General features: G+C 35.7%; 1 protein-coding gene across 1 annotated transcript in view; it reads right to left on the bottom strand.

Annotated features, from left to right (window-relative positions):
* LOC145680793 (kielin/chordin-like protein) overlaps nucleotides 1–18,846 on the bottom strand; it is a 50,929-nt gene that overhangs the window by 13,984 nt on the left and 18,099 nt on the right. Inside the window, exons 2-4 of the mRNA XM_081751831.1 lie at nucleotides 5,584–5,670; nucleotides 2,181–2,303; nucleotides 338–460 (exon numbers count right to left, since the gene is read on the bottom strand). Coding sequence (XP_081607957.1) covers nucleotides 338–460; nucleotides 2,181–2,303; nucleotides 5,584–5,670 — 333 coding nt within the window. The remainder of the gene's footprint in view (nucleotides 1–337; nucleotides 461–2,180; nucleotides 2,304–5,583; nucleotides 5,671–18,846) is intronic.

Below are 18,846 nucleotides of genomic sequence, written 5' to 3'. Positions count from 1 at the left end.
ATTTTAAGTAATAATTATCGTAATAATTGGCTTCACAAAATTTTAATAGTTGAAAACTTTCGAAAAAGTATCAAAATGCAGTATTAGTAATTACAGAAATTCTTTGGATCAGAAAATTGATGTGCATTTAATATTGAAGAGCAAAGTTTAGACAACTTTTATATTACATAACAAATATTTAAAAATTTACAATATATTAGAGTAAATTCAATATTTATCTATTGCTAATTTTCATTTATACTTGTATAAAGCATTGCTGCAAGTTGAAACCAAAGTTAAATTGTTTTTAATACCAACGGCAACCTGATTTACCTACGTTTATGGAACAATTACTTACCACATAGACCGGGATTTTCATCACTGCCATCATCACAAACCTCAACGCCGTTACAAACTCTGCTCCTCGGAATACATTGACCGCTTTTGCATTGGAATGTTCCGTCCTTGCAGCCAATTCTTCCTACATATTGAAATCAATACAATATTTAAAAGGTAGGTACGTATTAGTACTATACATATTTAAAAAATGGAAATTGATCTTTCCGTGAACGTATGTAGGACTAACTACATAGTGATGAACCGAGAGCAATGCTTAAATTTTAATTAATCTAAGAATTAAAGATACATTGGTGTATTAGGGAGTGCGTTAAGAAATCCATGATAAATGTTTTAGTGTGGTGTATAAATTTATCTGTACAAAATCTTTCTAGCAACTATAGTCCAGAAGGTATAACGTCATTGGCTCCCCGCGCTTGGACCTGCTCGTTACTGGGGGTGTGGTAAGAGGGTAGCCAATCACCACCAACCATCTGCTACGCTCAGCGAGCTACGAGTAATCATGTTGGCCACTTCCCATAAACGTCACTACAACTTTTCGCGGGAAGCCAACGACGTTATACCTTCCGTACTATAAGAAAGTATAATTACGAAACTGATTGTACTGTATTGATATTAGATTGTTGAAATAGAGAAAATATTACGAAAAAAAGTTTTAAAATACTGGGAATAAAAAAATAGTTAATGCAGATTTCAAAATATGATACCCATAGCAACCACTCTTAAAAGACACTAGCTCTACCAGATGTGAAATAAGCGCGAGGAGCAGAGTGATCTAGCCAGAAAGTGAGATACCAAGTGGACCAGATCCAACAATATTTTAAGAAGGTACATTATAAACCTTACTGGTTGTATAGAATACGATTCAATGTGTTCTTTTTTTTTATTGATTTTGGACAATAAATTTGGTTGATAAGGGCTTTCTCAATATGAATATAAACAAATCCTTACTTGTGCGAACTCTATATTAGACAGAGGAAAGAACACTCCCTAAGCAAAGGAGTACAAACAAATTGTATGAATTTATTTTGAACTAAAGCGGTGGCTAAACAACTTTGTTCAAGTAATCACTCAGTATTTTTCATTGAACAAATGTATACGTATCATGTGAGTGATATGTTTCAGTTCTTATTTAGGTTATGTCTCCAAACACTACAACCGAAAATTCAAGTTTACAAAATACAACTAACATTCTTGTTTCTACGGATCATGGCTCTTAAGATTGGATCAAATCTACTTTTTCGAAAAATGTGATTATTAAATTACATTAACAAAGCCGCTATATAGTAACAAGAGTGTTCAAGTGATTAGCTTCGATCCTTGAAATTGTATAGTTTGTAAACGAAATTAAAAAAAAAAAAAAAAAAAGGTCTTTACTGTTTGAATCCTTAACCTCATGGCGTAAATATGGTGCTATATGCAACAAAATTGTGCAGCTAAGTCAAATATTTTACCTGAATCTGAAACTTTCACATTACCTTGTACCTACAAAAATAATATCCTACTTTAGGGAGTTAAACACTTGCCAAAACTACTTAGCTACCCTGTCAATACCATTTTTAGTACTTTACTCATACTATGTTAACATTGAAGAAAAAAAAAAAAGATTCCACTGCTCTTTTTCACTCCAAACAAATGTCTGTACTTCAACATTTTTGGTTTTGCATAATAGCACTTCCGAGGCAAGAAAAGTTGGCGAAGATATTTAACTGCAATCTTAATGTAGTTAAATTATTCGTGTAACATCTAATATTGCTTCATTAGATGTTATGGTCAAATATCCGTTAAATATATATATATATGAAACCTTATTCTAAAAACTAATTGAGTTTAAATGTTCTTACCGCACATGACAGGATCCTCATCGCTGTTATCTGCACAATCAGGAAAAGCATCACAGACGTTCATATCTCTTACGCATTTTCCAGAATCAGCACATGCAAAGAAGCCTTGTCCACATGCACGGGCTAAAAAAAGATACAAAGGACCACCATTTAAATCAGTCTAAAAACAGTTTAACGATCTTTTGCAATAACCTCTAGGCTTAAAGAGGCTAATACGTAATTGCAAGCTAAAAATTATTTGTTCAATGTTGTAGGAAATTTAAGCTGCACAGGAGCAATCTTACGAACAATGTTCACCCCAAAGTCACGTGAACAGCAATCGTACTATAGTCTGAACAGTGGCGTACGCAAAAGTATTTTCATCAACCCCTTCATGATCTTGTTTCAAAATGAACGTTTACCATATTAAATAGATGATCACGTTAATTTATGAGAACTTGAGAGCTTGAATTTTCCCGAACATTGCGTACGTCACAGTAACATATTACCATTTTCCAACATTGTATTAAGTTTTTCGAAATTCCAAATCACTAGATATTCACAATGTATTATTGAACATTACAAAACATCTTATCTCTTATGCATTATTGTAAATTTATCACATGCAGTTTGGAAAGAACTTACAAGTAAGGTCGAAGGATGTCACTGACTTCATATCAATACTATGTTCAGTCGACACACACATGAAATGATTATGTAATAAGAAATCCTCGATCGCGAACGTGTTTGAAGTATGACCTTTAAACGTTGAAAATCCAGATTTTGCAGTTTGAAGTAAATTTCTTTTTTGGGGGGGGGGGGGGGAAGGCCCTTCATGATTGGTGTCGGGGTGTTTTCTTGTGTTCACAGTGGTGAGGTCAAAACGTACGCATTTTGCAAGATAAAGGTACTTATTGTGGAGGGAGTGAAGAATAATGGAGTCTTAACCCTTTCGTGGGCCAATTTTTTCTACAATTGATGGAACGATACCTCCTCCATGTTACCAAACGCACACTCAAAACAACCAAGCAATCAAAAGAAATTATTCTTCTAGTGAGATTCCAGTTTCCGTGATGAAAACTACTCATAACCAATGGGAATATCGCTTCCCAGTGGAGCAAATAAGAGCACACCTATGTTCCCTTGACGGGAACTCTTGTTCCCATTTCCCACGAAAGGGTTGACTTTCTAATTGCCTCCCATTTGGCACACGCGTAGACGGGCTAATAAAATTTATTTGCTACCCCTATTCGACTATTATTCAAATATCACTTTCCTGTGTACTCACCTTCAAATTCAACAATGATATTTGTCTCCGAAACACTGCCAGGCGACAGAAATTCAATGAAGAACGTAGTGATATTCATAATTATTATTATTATTATTATATATATATATATATATATATATATATATATATATATATATATATATATATATATATATATATATATATATATATATATATATATATATATATATATATATATATATATATATATATATATATATCTATATATATATATCTATATATATATATATATATATCTATATATATATATATATATATATATATATATATATATATATATATACTACATTGTGATGCTCTTTCCTTTCTGTAGGTAGGAGAAATTCTCAAGAGGCTCTCACCAATATGGTATTGCTCGAATCAGCTATCCAGCAAAAATTTTGTATCGGGGTGAACTACAAAATAGTACATGACAACTAATCAATTTAATGTTAAAATGAAGTTAAAGCAAAGAAATTATCCTGACAGTGAATACGCATATCAGTTTGCGCTGCTGATATTTCATTTGTAGTCAATCGCTCGGAATTTTGCGATTCAAACAGCTTGCGCCGCGCCATATCAGCCGGCCGCGGAACTAGTCTGAGCGACACTCCGAATCCTGTTGCCCCATACTTATATATTGCGGAAGACTGTTTCAATATATTATTGATAGCCATGTTTTCTACTTTTCATCGAATTTGATTATGGGAAAATATTGGCCAAATCCTAGGGATATTTGAATATATTTAGAGTAATAAATATAGAAAATTGAAAGTGCGCTCAAAGAAAAAAGGTGTGAAATGAAGAAAATTAAATGAAATTAAGTTTTACGTCCCACGATTATGCCAGTCTAAACGAGACAAATGAACGAAATAAAATGGTGGAAAATAGTGAATAAATTAAGAGAAACAGAACCCCGAGAAAACCCACGCACACTGTTTTTCCATCATAAAGCTCGCTTGGTGCGACCTAGGATCGAAACTCAAGGCCGTGCGCAACGTGTCTTATTCAAGAAAACCGTTGTTTGCATACATCGTCGCTAGCCGATTGATTTTCGACCTCATTTCTCGCCGAATATCTTAAAATATTCCCTGACATTTGGCCACTATTTCACAACAATCACTGTAAAAAATCAGTTGAAAATCTGAAAAGTGGCTAGCGAGAGAGATTGAAACAGCCTTCCACAACGCACAAGCAAAGGCCCTCTGGTTTCGAAGTTCCGTTCACGTTAATTCCGCGGCAGAGTTTCGGTGACACGTCATTGTTAAATTTTAAGGGTGCCACATAGGAAAGTGGCATTTGAATGACAATTCTGTCGGATCGAGGTGGCAAATACATTTTATCAGGTGTGCCAAACAGAAGGCAATTTGCAAGTTGAAAGACGCCATTATTCTTCACATCCATTCCAATAAGTGACGCTGCCAGGCTCATATTGGTGATTGTAGACCTAAAGATCTGCCTGAGAGTATCTGATCGAACCGGTTTATCGATCGTTATTTGTAGTACATAGGATTAGCATGGAGCTAGATGGAATTCGGAATACTCCTTTCCAATAATATCCATTTTTAATGCGATACCCCACGTTTCCTCCGCATGAAACTCCTCATAAGGAAAAGTAACCAAACGCTTGCTGTAACCTTTTATTTTTAATAGTGCTTATTCTTTTCTCTTTTTATATCCTTAATTTAATTTCTGATATCGAAGGGGGGGATCCGGACCACCCGGATTCACTGTAAGTGCCTTTATAAGCATTCTCATTTAGGGAGAGGCTCAAATATTCAAAACTTTAATTAGGATCTCGACATTAGTACGAATAACTTCCCACCTACAGAATATATTCCTTCTCGAGAGCAAGTATACAGCCTATGCACTATGTCATTTCAGATATTCGGAACAGTCAAAATTCCGCATATTCTTTGCTATGAGCTATTCAAAATCTTGTAAATGTGATATTGTAAATCTCTACAAATTAAGAAAAACTCCGTAAAACAAACCTTCATGTAGCAAAATCAAAGAATTTTTATTTTACTATCTTTTAGCGGTTTATATAGTCAGTTTATGAAGATGCAGCTGAACCCTACACTATATATAATTTTCGTAGGCTATTAGAAAAATTCATTTTTAGTATCTTACCTTGTGGCTTTGCTGAGTGAATATCGGCAATATAGAAGGCACATATTAGGAGTATAATAGAGATCTTCCTGGGAATCATTTTGCAAGCTGTAAATAAAGAAATTTTACTGAAGTAAAGCACGTTAAGTTTGTTGTTACATTATTAGGACAACCATCTTTAAAAAATAATTTTACTACTAAGCATTTCACATTACGGAACTATAGTAATTTTTTTTTTTAATGAGAATAGAAGGATAGGATGGAATTATTTTTACGAAACAATCAAAATAAAATATATCGTTTTTGCTCTGGTTATCAGTATTGTATATAAATTTTATATTTGTACCACTTTTATCAATAGAGGATTAAAGATTGGGGATAGAATTCTTGGAAAGCTAGATCCACTCTTTTATAACTAATAAATTTGGCTAAACATAAGCTATTCCAGTTTTCGTTCCAGTGCATATTGGGAACTATCCTTCTATAAGACACCCCACATAGCTTCAAAAACATTCACAACTACCGGAACAAAGACGTTAACGTATAAAGTGCGAGAGGCAGCGTTCCATTCCTATGCAAGCTCGGATCTCACGTTAAGATTTGTGTCCATGTATATTTAACCCCTTCCACTATGATTTATTTTCTGAATTCTGATAATTGAAGTTATAAAAGTGTATTGTATATATTTTATCATTATATAACTTTCAAAACATCAATATAGTAACCCTACGTGATGCTACAATAGTTTAAATTTTATGACAAGTGTAGCTCGTCATTGTGCGATTTGGCACCGGGAGGTCATGACGAGTTAGACTAGTCACTTCAGTGCAAGGGGTTATCCTCTGTAGTCAGCGACAAACGTTCCTGTTTGATGAAATTAGTTTCGTAAGTAACTTCAGAATGTAGGGATAATTTGAGTAGGTTTCAGTAAATTAAAAATATAATTTTCTGTAAGTTCTAAAATTGAAACAAACTATTTACGTTCCAGCGTTATTCATAAAGTAAATTTTGCCAAACGGAAAGAACGTTTGTCGCTGACTGTACAAATTTAAAGCAAAATGGCCATATGATCGAATTACTAATGGAGAAACTAGTTCATCGTACACTAACATCGCAGCACCACAAACTTATAACGGTAACCAAAATATTTACTAAAGAACAGCAGAAAAATCCATTATTTTAATGGGAAATTTTATTCTTCATGTTCTGAACAAATAGAATTTAGAATGGTTGACCTCAGGTAAACAGAACATCTCGTTGAGATAAGGTTTAATAGTTCACTTCAGAGATGGAATGGGTCAGTGGGTAAAGTTTTCCGAGTGGGTCAGTGGGTCGTGGGTCAACAGCATGTGACCCACTGCGACCCACCCACTCAGTATGATCTACCGATTCACTCTGCTCACTGCATTGTAGGCAGTATCTTCTGAAGATTGGTAAATTTGTCTCCGTTTTACTTTCAAGACCTTCATTTCCCTTTTCCATTTGTTTATGTCTACTTACCTGAGGTGAGTATATTTAACCAAGTGAAAAAAAGAACTTCAGACACTTTTGGATATTGATATTTTTAATTGTAATAATAGCAATAGGACTTATACTACTACTAGGCTTTCGAGACCTGTGATTGTTTAGAGGAACTAACTACTGGAAAAAACACATTTTTCAATAACTAATATATAAATTATATAAAAAATTGAATGTAACTGTGTGCCTGATCATCACAGTCAAATATCAAAGTCAAATGAAATTACTTTTGGTATATAGTTAGGCCTTAATCTAAACTGGGATGTTATATTGCTTTCATTATAATGCATAATATCCTAAGGAGGTAGTGAGGATCAGAATTTTTGCGGAAAAAAAAAATTAGTATCTCGCACGCCGTTAAACTTACGGAGCTGAAATTCAGTGTATTGAAAATAAACAATGTGTCCTAGCATTTTTTTTTAAATTCTCCTTTATGGAGGGAGGCACTTTTTATATATGGAAAAATGGTATTGAGTTGGTTTGTAAAAATGAACGAAAACTGTAGATATTATTTAGGGAAAAAAATTAGGAACAAAAAACACAGTGCTTCGCTTCATATATCCATTACTCTCTACTATAATAATTGCTGAAGCTTATGTTTATTATATGGAGCGCTTACAGCACAGGACAATCAACCCATAAAGTCGAGAAAAATAGGCATAAAATTTTTACTGTAAGCTTAATTACAAGAAAATTTGAAGTTTGGATTGTACGCATAATTGTATGGGAAATTTTATACTTTTCTTCCTTTACGTTGGTCTACTTACTTTGATTTGGAACTTTGAAATTGCATCCTTTTTTCCACTGAAAAGTATTGATAATTCAACAAGGAAATAATTATACTATGATAGTTTAATTGAAATTCATCGTTATTTGGCACATGGCAAGCAGCAGTGTGGTAATTGAAGTTGAAGGAGGAGGGAAATTCCCATTCAACTCTAAACACTTTCCAGGAACCTCGTTCCCTTTCGCTTTCTAGACGGAGAAGGGAACTCGGTAATGGTATCAAACCTTCATGTGTAATTACAAAAATTAAATTTATAAACAAATAAGAAATCAGTTTATCAGGCTTTAATTGATAATCTATTCACAAAATTTCCTATCAAAGGCGTGGTAGATGAAGTTTTTGTTCTACATGGATCGACATTGCCAACTGACATGGTCGATATGGAAAAGATGCTGTATGGTGATAGAGAGATGGTACCTCTTGCTGAGTATCTCAAACCTGACCAAGAAAAATAGTTATCAGGCTTAAGTCTAACAACTAGATTGTCGATGAGAAGTTACAGAAATCGGGTAGAAGTATTATCAATTTCCACGACAGAGTGCGAACGGGGATTTCCCCTTATGAATTTACAGATGACTAATATTAGAAATACACTAAGTGCTCAAATATTGTCCAACTTGTTGCTCATCAATGTTAATGGCCCACCGCTAGACAAGCTCAAAGTAGACGAGCTAGTTATTTCTTGGCTGAAGTATGGACATCATTCCACTGCGGATGATTTACTGCCAAAAAGTTACCAACAGGAAATAAATCCGATTTCAGATTTGTTTTAAGGTGGAAAATTACGAGTTACGGAAAATGTATACTTGTATTACTTATAGCTTATTTGTGTTATTGAACTTTGTACCTAATTTTTAGTAAGTCTCTTCTTTGCTTTGGGTAAACTGAATAAATATTCATAATAATTGCAATTATGCATATTTGTAACTTAAATTTAACGTGGTGTTTTAGTGATTACACAAATTACAATTATGAGCATACTTTATGGAGATGCTCTCACAGAGGGTACCCGAGCACCTTTATACCCTATGAACAACTGATTTTTCAAGTCTTTTGTGAGAAAAATACTGAACTGAGAAACCATAACCTTTTCCATATTGTACAGGGGTATTTTCCTGCAAATAGAAGTTTCTTGTGGAATGCGTTCAGAAATTAACACTTGAAAGAATACTTCTTAGCACAAATATATTTTAGGCACGCACTAATTTCCCCCACCTCGAACTGTTTCAATTTCCTCACTGACAAACACTTTACCATTTTATATCGTAATGGTCAGATCCACTGCTATTGTAACAGTGGTGCTTTAGCGATTGACTAGAAATTCAAACTGATTAGTGACAATTTCACAGTCTTGTTTTATTACAAGTATAAACTTTAGTCAGTTCAGAAGAGGCCGTGGATCGTGTTCAGAGTTGATGACGATGGATTTTGGTGAGTCAGAGTAGGTCCAAGTGGATGAGAGTGGTTCATGGTGGGTGGTGGGTCACAGTGGATCACCGTGGGTGGTGGGTCACAGTGGATCACCGTGGGTGGTGGGTCACAGTGGATCACTGTGGGTGGTGGGTCACAGTGGATCACTGTGGGTGGTGGGTCACAGTGGATCACTGTGGGTGGTGGGTCAGAGGGTCGTGGGTCAAGTTTTCATTGACCCACGCCAACTCTGTTGGCGATGCCACAATTCTTTGTTCAACACGCTGCATAACGCCAGCCACCAAAACAGAGGGGCGTCCTGAACGTAACCTGTCTGCTACTAATCTAGTTTCGCGAAACCTTTTAACTAGACTAGAATATTTTCACTTCTGTGGCAAAAGAGTCTGGGAATTTTACATTAAATGCTTCTCTTACACCAGAATGACACTGTTCGGAAGTATTGTTCCACAATATACACTCTTTCCTGCGTAGAGAATTTTATTTTGAAAAACAAAGCACATCAGCACAAGTGGACACAATCACCTATCGAACAACGAACAGCTAACTTGATAGCAACTATTCTAGGCACATAAATGAAAGATTAATCGCTACATTTCAGGGTTGCAAGGTGTATGTACACCTTGTCTCAAAAAGGTTGAGCGCATTCTTTATTGGTATTTTGAGGCAAAAATTTTCTAAGTCCAGCTTCGGGAAAAAGTAAGCCAGGTTCGAACCTCCAAGCCAGCCTTTGCAATCGGGAAAAAGTTTGCAGATGTGTTTTTCTTCTTTTAAATATAATAAGACTTGTTACCAAGTGTTTAAAAAAGCAACATTGATTGAAATACTTAATGATACAATATTTCGAAACTTTTTTTTTTTAATGTTAGCACATGCTTGTTTGTCATTTAGCTCTCCATACGTAATGGAACATTTAAATACGTTAAGGAATCTTTCCATATGTAAAAGAATGCTCAAAGTTAAGAAATAGAACATAATTATCGCCTGAGTACTAAAATAAAAGTCGAAGTAGAACAGAAACAGCGTTTGTAATGGATATGAATGTCATAATTATCTTGAGATCCGTTACACCTCGCTAGAAGGTTGTGTTAGCTCATTGGTAAGCTGTCGGATTTTAAATCATAAGGGTTCGAATCCCGTCTAGGCTAATCCTTTTTTTAAAATTATATTTTCCGCAATGCATGAAAAATTATATAAAATAATTACATTAGAATACATAAGTTGTGTATATATAACATAATCATTGCAGAACATAGTAATTATTATGTTTAAAATATAACATCTGAGATAATTTTCACAGTAGGTCGGTATTATATATGAGGATGTAAATACAAGTTAGGAAAATCATTTAATAGCAATAAATAAGTTATGTAGTGTATTTATTTGCATCTATTTGTCATACAGATGTAACTTCTCAATATTCTCATTACAGCATGTCATTTACATTCGTGAAATACAATATATTCCTACGGATATAGAAAGTGTATAAACAGAGTATCCAAAGTCGTATCCTGCTTCAAGATACATAACTTTTCCCGATCCCCTTAACGTCACGGGAAGAAACAAATTCTCTTTAGAACGGAATGTCGTTACTTAGTCTCATTCGAATACGTTGAATATGCTTTTGTATATTCATCTCTCTCTCTCTCTCTCTCTCTCTCTCTCTCTCTCTCTCTCTCTCTCTCTCTCTCTCTCTCTCTCTCTCTCTCTCTCTCTCTCTCTCTCTTTCGCTTTGTTTATGTGTGTGTGTATGTGTGTTGCGGAATATCCCAAGTTGAATACAACATTTGCCAAGTATATGAGGATCATTGTCATCGAATACCAGAAATTGAAAATCGTATTTCTTCAGATTGGGTTTGCGTGTTCATGTTAGCTCACTGGTAGAGTACGGACTTGCCAATAAAGAGGTCTTGAGTTCAAAGCCTACAGATAATTATCATTCTTTTGTTGGTAGGATTGCACAGAAATCGGATACAAGGAGTGGTTTACTTCTAGAAATATTTTCAGAAGCGTTTAGGTAGCCCTGAAAAGGGCTGTTTTCGGGAGTTAAGGCTGGGACATTAATATTGTGTCCAAGACCCTTCTGAATTTATTACACGCTCCATTCTTCTGGGCATGGAATCTATTACATGGGTGACAAATCTATCTCCTTCCCCTACCTCCAGCCATGCTTCGGAAACAAGATGCCACAGGTCATCCTGAGTTCTTGGTGGATCTGCCTCAGGTCAACTTTCCCTTAGAGTACGCTTCACTTCTGCCCACATATTTTCCATGAGATTGAGGTCTGCTCCACGAGCGGCCAGTCGATTAAATCAATCTCAGGATGCCCTGCGAACCATTCCTGAATCACACGGGAAGTATGTATTGGCGACTGGTATTGCTGGAACTGAATTACACCATCAGGCTGAAATACTCGTACAGATAGCACCATGATATTACTGATAATGTCTAAGTACTGAGCATTGTCCAGATGTCCTTCAATTCTATGAAGCTGTCCTGCTCCGCGACTGGAAATCCAACCCCAACATAAAATAGATACATGGCCACTGCGATTGCAAGCAGCCACATATCCATGGTCATATCGGGTGCCTCTCGGACGATACACAAAACGGCGTCCCTCCTTTGATGTTGTGAATATGGATTCATCTGAGAAAACTACGTTTTCCCAATTGAGACCCACATTCGCCTGTGCAAACGCGAGACGGTAAATTTTGTGGTCGCCTGAGAGTTTTTCCTTCACGGCAGCAACACGGCCACGTAACCCAGCATGACGAAGCCTTCGCAGAGCTGTATGCTTACTACCAGGAAAGAGAGAAACTTCCCTTAGCTGTCTAGACGTCCTTAGTGGGTCTAACCGGGCTTCGTTTACTAATCTCGCATCTTGGGCTTCGGTTGACACATGCGGACGACCAGGAGATCGTAAATTATCAGTCTGACCTGTAGCACCATATTTCCGAATCCATCGCCTTCCTGTAGAGGCCGGGACACCTACTCGCCTGCTAGCTGCAGTTGCAGAATAACCTTCCAACTCCCATAAAGTAATTACTGCTGTACGTCTATCCATAGTTACCAATGTTCTGAGCTGTGAGAAGGAAGCAATAGGTAAAAGCTAGTATCTGACGTGTGATTGGTTACTTGCACGACACGCCTATTGTGGGGAACAGCGTTGCCAGATCTAGCATAATGATGCTAGATCTAGCATAATTTGCATGTCTCTAGCATCTAGCATCTTGCTTTTAGCATCCTGCCCAAATCTAGCACAATTTCAGCAAGTTTATCAAAAAGCCGTAAAACCTGAAGATGAGAAAGAAGTTGGTCGTGGGAAGAAAAAGAACGGCAGAAATGTATCCTCTTCCATTGATTCATACAGTCGGTAAACCATACAGGCAGTCTTATTTTTCGAAGTAAGTTCGAAACGTCTTTGGGCTTTTTTTGTGGCTCCACCCAGGGTTTTCTAATCCTTTAACTCCGACGCATGGGCGGAGCTATGGGGGCCATTCTCCCCCCAACTTTTTGACAACTTCATCTTTATTTCTGACTTCATGATCATATTTATTCCTGAAATGACAGCTCCGAGACCGACCAAAAATCTTCCCCCCCCCCCCAGCAGACGATTCCCAACTCCGCTTATGCTGCGAAGTAATTTTCTTTCAAAATATGTAAACAAAAACTTTGCATTCATTTATACGACATATACGCCATTGAATCTGGCAACGACTGCATTAATTTAGTTGAGTTAAAATTTTGGTGCGTGAAGTATTGAGTTCTATCCATGCATTCTTGCTCTCTGTGTATTTTAAGTTACGTTATCGTATCTCAACTTCGTTTTTTTAAACTCCTGAATTAGTAATTATGAGGATCTAGCATAATTTGACCGAATCTAGCATAAGTTCGATCAGGTTTTGGAATAATTCCGAGCTGTGAGTCTGGCAACGCTGGTGGGGAACGACTTGGTCAACGACTCGCGAAAGAAATCTGAAAATGGTGCGCCGTAATAATAATATTAAAAACAGTTTTTATAAAGGAATATTAATACATACGAAAAGCTGTTTAAAGAATGAATTGTTATACTGACTTTACACGTATGAAAACATATACCATATACCAAACAGATTGAGCGATATGATGATAGCTGTTTTGAGACAAACACTTTCGAAGTCCAACTTCGGGTATCTTCGGAAAACAGTAAACTAAAGCTGCTGGTTCGAACCTCCAAAGCCAACCTTAGTAATCGGGAAACGATGTACAGATATGTTTTTCCTTCTGTTAAATATAATAAGACATGTTCAAATGGTATTAAGTGTAGAAAAAAGTAACATTGAAATACTTAATGATACAATATTTCGAGACTATGTATTCACACTCTCGTTTCGTCATTGTGATTTCCATACGGAAAAGAGCATTTACGTATGAGCTCAGTTATATTTCAGAAGCAGCTTCCGAAAAGCGGTCATATTAGCTCAGTGGTACACCACCGAGCGCTTAAATCGTGAGTTCGATACCCGTTCAGGTGAAATTCTTTTATGATATTTTACTTTCCTCAATGCATGAAAATTATGTAAAATAGTTACATTACAATTCATCAGTTGTATATATCAGTTGAATATATATATTCATATCATCAGTTGTATATATCAGTTGAATATATATATTCATATCATTTCACGACATAAGTAATTCTTATCTTTAAAATATAACATCTGAGGTATTGACAGAACGTCGGTGTGTTATGTGTGAATATTGAATACAAATTTAAAAAATCGTGTAATAGCAATAAATAAATTATGTAATGTATTTATTTGCAGCTACTTTCATCGCAGATAACTTCTCAATATTCGCATTACAGCATTTAGGTAGAGCATTTCGAAAATCGGATCGTGGTCCAAGACAAAAAACTAGCTAGCCCCAAACTGTCACGCAAGAAATTCGCGAATCGCAAAAGTAAAGTGAAGAGATTGAGAGCGGCAATTCCTTAATCGCTCTCTCTCAACTCTCTCTTATCTGCATTTATACACTCTCTCCATATGTATGTATGTATGTTCCAACATAACTCATGCATGCCTAGAGCAGGGTTTCTCAACCTGGGAGTCGCGGCCCCTAGGGGATCGCGAAGATAGGCGGAAGAGATAAATATAGTTAGAATCTAATACCAGAAATTATTTTTAAATATTATTTTTAATTTTGTTCTGATAAGCATACTTTTATTTTTTATACACACTGTAAAGAACAATAAAAAATAAGTCTACTGAACATTTTCAAAGGGTGTAGAATTCGTGTTACTATTCGGTTCAAAGTCTCTTGTCGTCGCGAATTCTGTCGAGAAATTTGAAGCTTAAAATATACAAAACGATAATCATGCCTGTTGTTCTGTATGGTTGCGAAACATGGTCGCTTACTCTGAGGGAAGAACATAGACTGAAAGTATTTGAGAACAAGATCCTTAGACGAATATTCGGACCCAAGAGGAACGGGAATGGGGAATGGCGGAAACTTCATAACGAGGAACTACATAATTTATATGGTTTACCCAACATTGTTAGGGTCGCCAAGTCTAGAAGGCTTAGGTGGGCAGGTCATGTAGCTAGAATGGAAGAAAGTAGAAACGCTTTCAAAATCTTGACTGGAAGACCAATCGGAAAACGACCATTAGGAAGACCTAGGCGCAGATGGGAGGACAATATTAAGATGGATCTCGCTGAGATAAGAATACAAAGTAGAAGCTGGATCCAATTGGCTAAGGATAGAAGTCAGTGTAGAGCTTTTGTGAACGCGGCATTGAACCTCCGGGTTCCATAGGCCATAGAGTTAGTTAGTTAGTAGAGTTGTTTAAAAATGAATTTAAATCAAAGAGGTATGATATAAAACTAATGAGAACTGTATATAGAAATACTAGAAAAATACACATGCAACAAAACCTGCACATTGAAATACAATTAAAGTTAAAACCTAATGAGATACCTAAGCATGGTGTAATTTCACTAGTGCAGCAATGTCCGGTTCAATCTTCATGACGAACATTATCAAACCATTTTCAACTGATAAGCGATTTCTTATCTTTGTTTTTATGTTTACCATAAAAAAAACACACTTTCGCACAAGTACGATATAGCAAATGGAATTATTACTTTTAAAGCAGCAATCCCCAGACCAGGATATTCTTCTCTCCTCATCAGGCAGAACTTGTCCAAGTCTTCGTTACAAAAAACCAGTTGCAAAGACTTGTAGCATGATCATTCTATTATTTGGTCAAGAAGTTGTGGGCTTAGATCGGATACGTTAATGGCCTCTTCAATGAAGGAGTTTAACATCCATCTTGAACCAGCACCTTCGTCATTGGGAATATAGATATTACAGTTACTGTATCCGCTGTCAGTGCGGGGCGCCGAAAAAAGGGGCCACACATTTCGGAGGAAGTGTGTTACTCATGTTAGGAAAGTACATGTGCACATGTGTAAAATAGAAGGAAAAACGTAATAAAATGTGCTCAAAATTAAGGAAAGGTAGGGCTTATTTTGAAAATGTTATTGAGCTTCGTGCCAACCATGGTGGTGCTTCGTAGCTAGTCTGTCGACGTCACTCATATATACGGTGACATCGTACTATACTCTCGCCCCGGGCACTGATTTTCCATGGCACTGTTCACTATAAACAAAAAAATGGATTCTACTATTATAGAAATAGGTATGTTAAAAATCTCACACAAGCTTATTATAAAACAAATTATAAAAGGGTCGCTGGCAAGAGCGTGTGATAAAAGGGGATCGTGATAGGAATTAGATTGAGAACCACTGGTCTAGAGTAATTTTAACCACATTTCTTATAGTTTCAAAAAGATTGCTGTCGGGTTACCTATGGTGAATGGGAGGGGGATACATATAAAAGATTGCTAGAAAATGATCGATATTAGATTCATAGTTTTCGGGGTCGCTTAGATAAATAGTGAGACTTTCAATTTCGCTTAACTCCGATTAAGCTCTCATTAGTAGAGATGGGCACGAACGACTTTTCTTTGAAACTCGACTCGACTCGAAACAGACATCTTTGAGGTCTACTCTTGGACTCGGCGCGAAAAATATCTTCCAACTCGACTCGGATTAGAGTCAAGTCGAACCAAAACGAGCCAAATCCTGTGTGTAGTCCTACCTAGACAATACATAGACAATATTTATTCTATCATCAATTATACTACTGTTACTACAAATAATAATAATAATAATAATAATTATAATAATAATAATAATAATAATAATTATAATAATAATAATAATTATAATAATTATAATAATAATAATAATTATAATAATAATAATAATTATAATAATAATAATAATAATAATAATTATAATAATAATAATAATAATAATAATAATAATAATAATAATAATAATAATAATAATAATAATAATAATAATAATAATAATAATTATAATAATAATAATTATAATAATAATAATTATAATAATAATTATAATAATAATAATTATAATTATAATTATTATTATTATTATTATTATTATTATTATTATTATTATTATGACAACACCGTGTACAAACATGAACAATAGATGGTTAGTAAAGGAATATTAAAAGCTAGTTGACTGCCGACGTCGGTAGTCATGAACTCTACAAGGCAAAGATATCGTTCATTACTCTAAGCTGTAAGCGTCGGTGGACTACAGATGGTCAACTATTGACCTCTCGCCAGAAATTGGTGGCCCCGCAGCGACGATCCGTGGTGGCCCAAGTTCCATTTTGAAAACTTTACCACCAGCAGCAGAGACGCGATGAAACGCCAACGAACCACAAAATTACTCTCCCAAAATATGTCAAAATGCCTATATGTGTGATTTGTTTATATTTAGGTGAATCAAAAAAACACAAAACAAATACCCGGGGTGGACGCAAACTATCAATATTACGATTACTAGGCACGTGTTCTCCTGACTTCCCCACGGAAACGATCATAAAAGGCTTGGTTGTTGAAGGATAAATCATTGACGTCTTAATTTAGCCAATCAGACAAACCCCTACATTTCGAGTTCTAGAAGGTGATACCGTGAACCGTTTCAGATTTATTGCTTCCTGGTGGAGTACTATCCATGAGCAAAATTTGAGCATAATAGCCGACATGCATCTTCGGTGCCTCTTATCTTTAGTACAATTTTAACCAGAGATGGTGTGGGTCAATGAAAATTTGATCCACGACCCACCATGACCCACTATCACCCACCACCCAAATGCCCCATTGGCCCACTCTGACCCATCAACCATCGTGATCCACTCTGACCCACCACCAACTATGAACCACTCTGAACCATTGCGACCAACTCCGACCCACCAAAACCCATCGACATCAACTCTGACCGATGGCCCACGTCCTCCTCTCCATTGACTAAAGAGGTTACACTTGTAATAAAACAAGACTGTGAAATTATCACTTATCGGAGTTTGAATTTCTACCGTCAATGGCTCAAGCACCTCTCTGTTACAATACTGGTGGGTCTGACCTTTACGATATATAATGGCAAAGTGTTTCTCATCTTCCAAATTAAAATGAATTTAAATTTATCATATATAATTATTTCTTTGTTGCCTTACAGACACATTTCAGTAGAAAATAGGGTGAAATTTGAAAGTTTCAAATCAAGGAAAAGTAGACCAACGTAAAAAAAAAAAAAAAAAAAAGAGAGAGAGAGAAACTAATTTTCTATATAATTAAGCATGCCGTACTAATTGAAAATGCCCATGTTACAAATTTTATGGCCATTTTTCTCTAACTTTATGGCTTGATTGCCTTATGCTCGGAACGCTCCATACATTAAACACCAGCTTCAGCAATTATAAATAGAAAGCAGTGGGTATAAAATTCAAAAAGAACTTTAGTATGCATTACTCAATTTGTTTCTCAACTAATATCAATCGTTTTCGATTATTTTTACAAATCAACCCACTACCAATTTCCAATATATAGAAAATGCACCCCCGTCCCCCCGCCCATAAAAGATAATTTTAAAAAATGCCAGGACATATTTTCTTTATTTTTAATAAAGAGTTATATGTTGAATTTCAGCTCTCAGTTGAACGGCTTGTAAGATACTAAATTTTTCGCAAAAATTCGGACTTCTACTCCCCCTAAGGATATGTATTATAATGAAAGTGACACGCGTATGGTAACTTCCCAGTTGGGAATGGAGCCTGATTATATACCAAACGTCAATTCATTTGACTTTGCAATTTGACCGTGATGATTACGCAGACATAGTTACTTTCAATTTTTTATGATACATATCCTTATTTCATATGTTACAGATGATTCAAAAATATTTTTTCAAGCAGTTAGCTCCTCTAGAATCTCACAGGCTGCATCCCAAAATCCAACTCCTACTATCCTATGACAATCCAAAAGTGACTGAACTTTTTTTTATTAGGAACAAATGACAAAAGAAAAATGGAGATCTTGAAAGTAAAATGTAGAAAAGCTCGGTGCCCCCAATAACTACATATTTCTCCACCCCTTCATCCCGAACTTAAAAATAAAACTTAATTCG

The sequence above is a fragment of the Thermobia domestica genome, chromosome 3 (assembly GCF_964235325.1).
Source record: "Thermobia domestica chromosome 3, izTheDome1.hap1.1, whole genome shotgun sequence".
NCBI lineage: Eukaryota > Metazoa > Arthropoda > Insecta > Zygentoma > Lepismatidae > Thermobia > Thermobia domestica.
The sequence above is the reverse complement of the archived record's forward strand: the minus strand, read 5'-3'. Positions and strand labels throughout refer to the sequence as shown.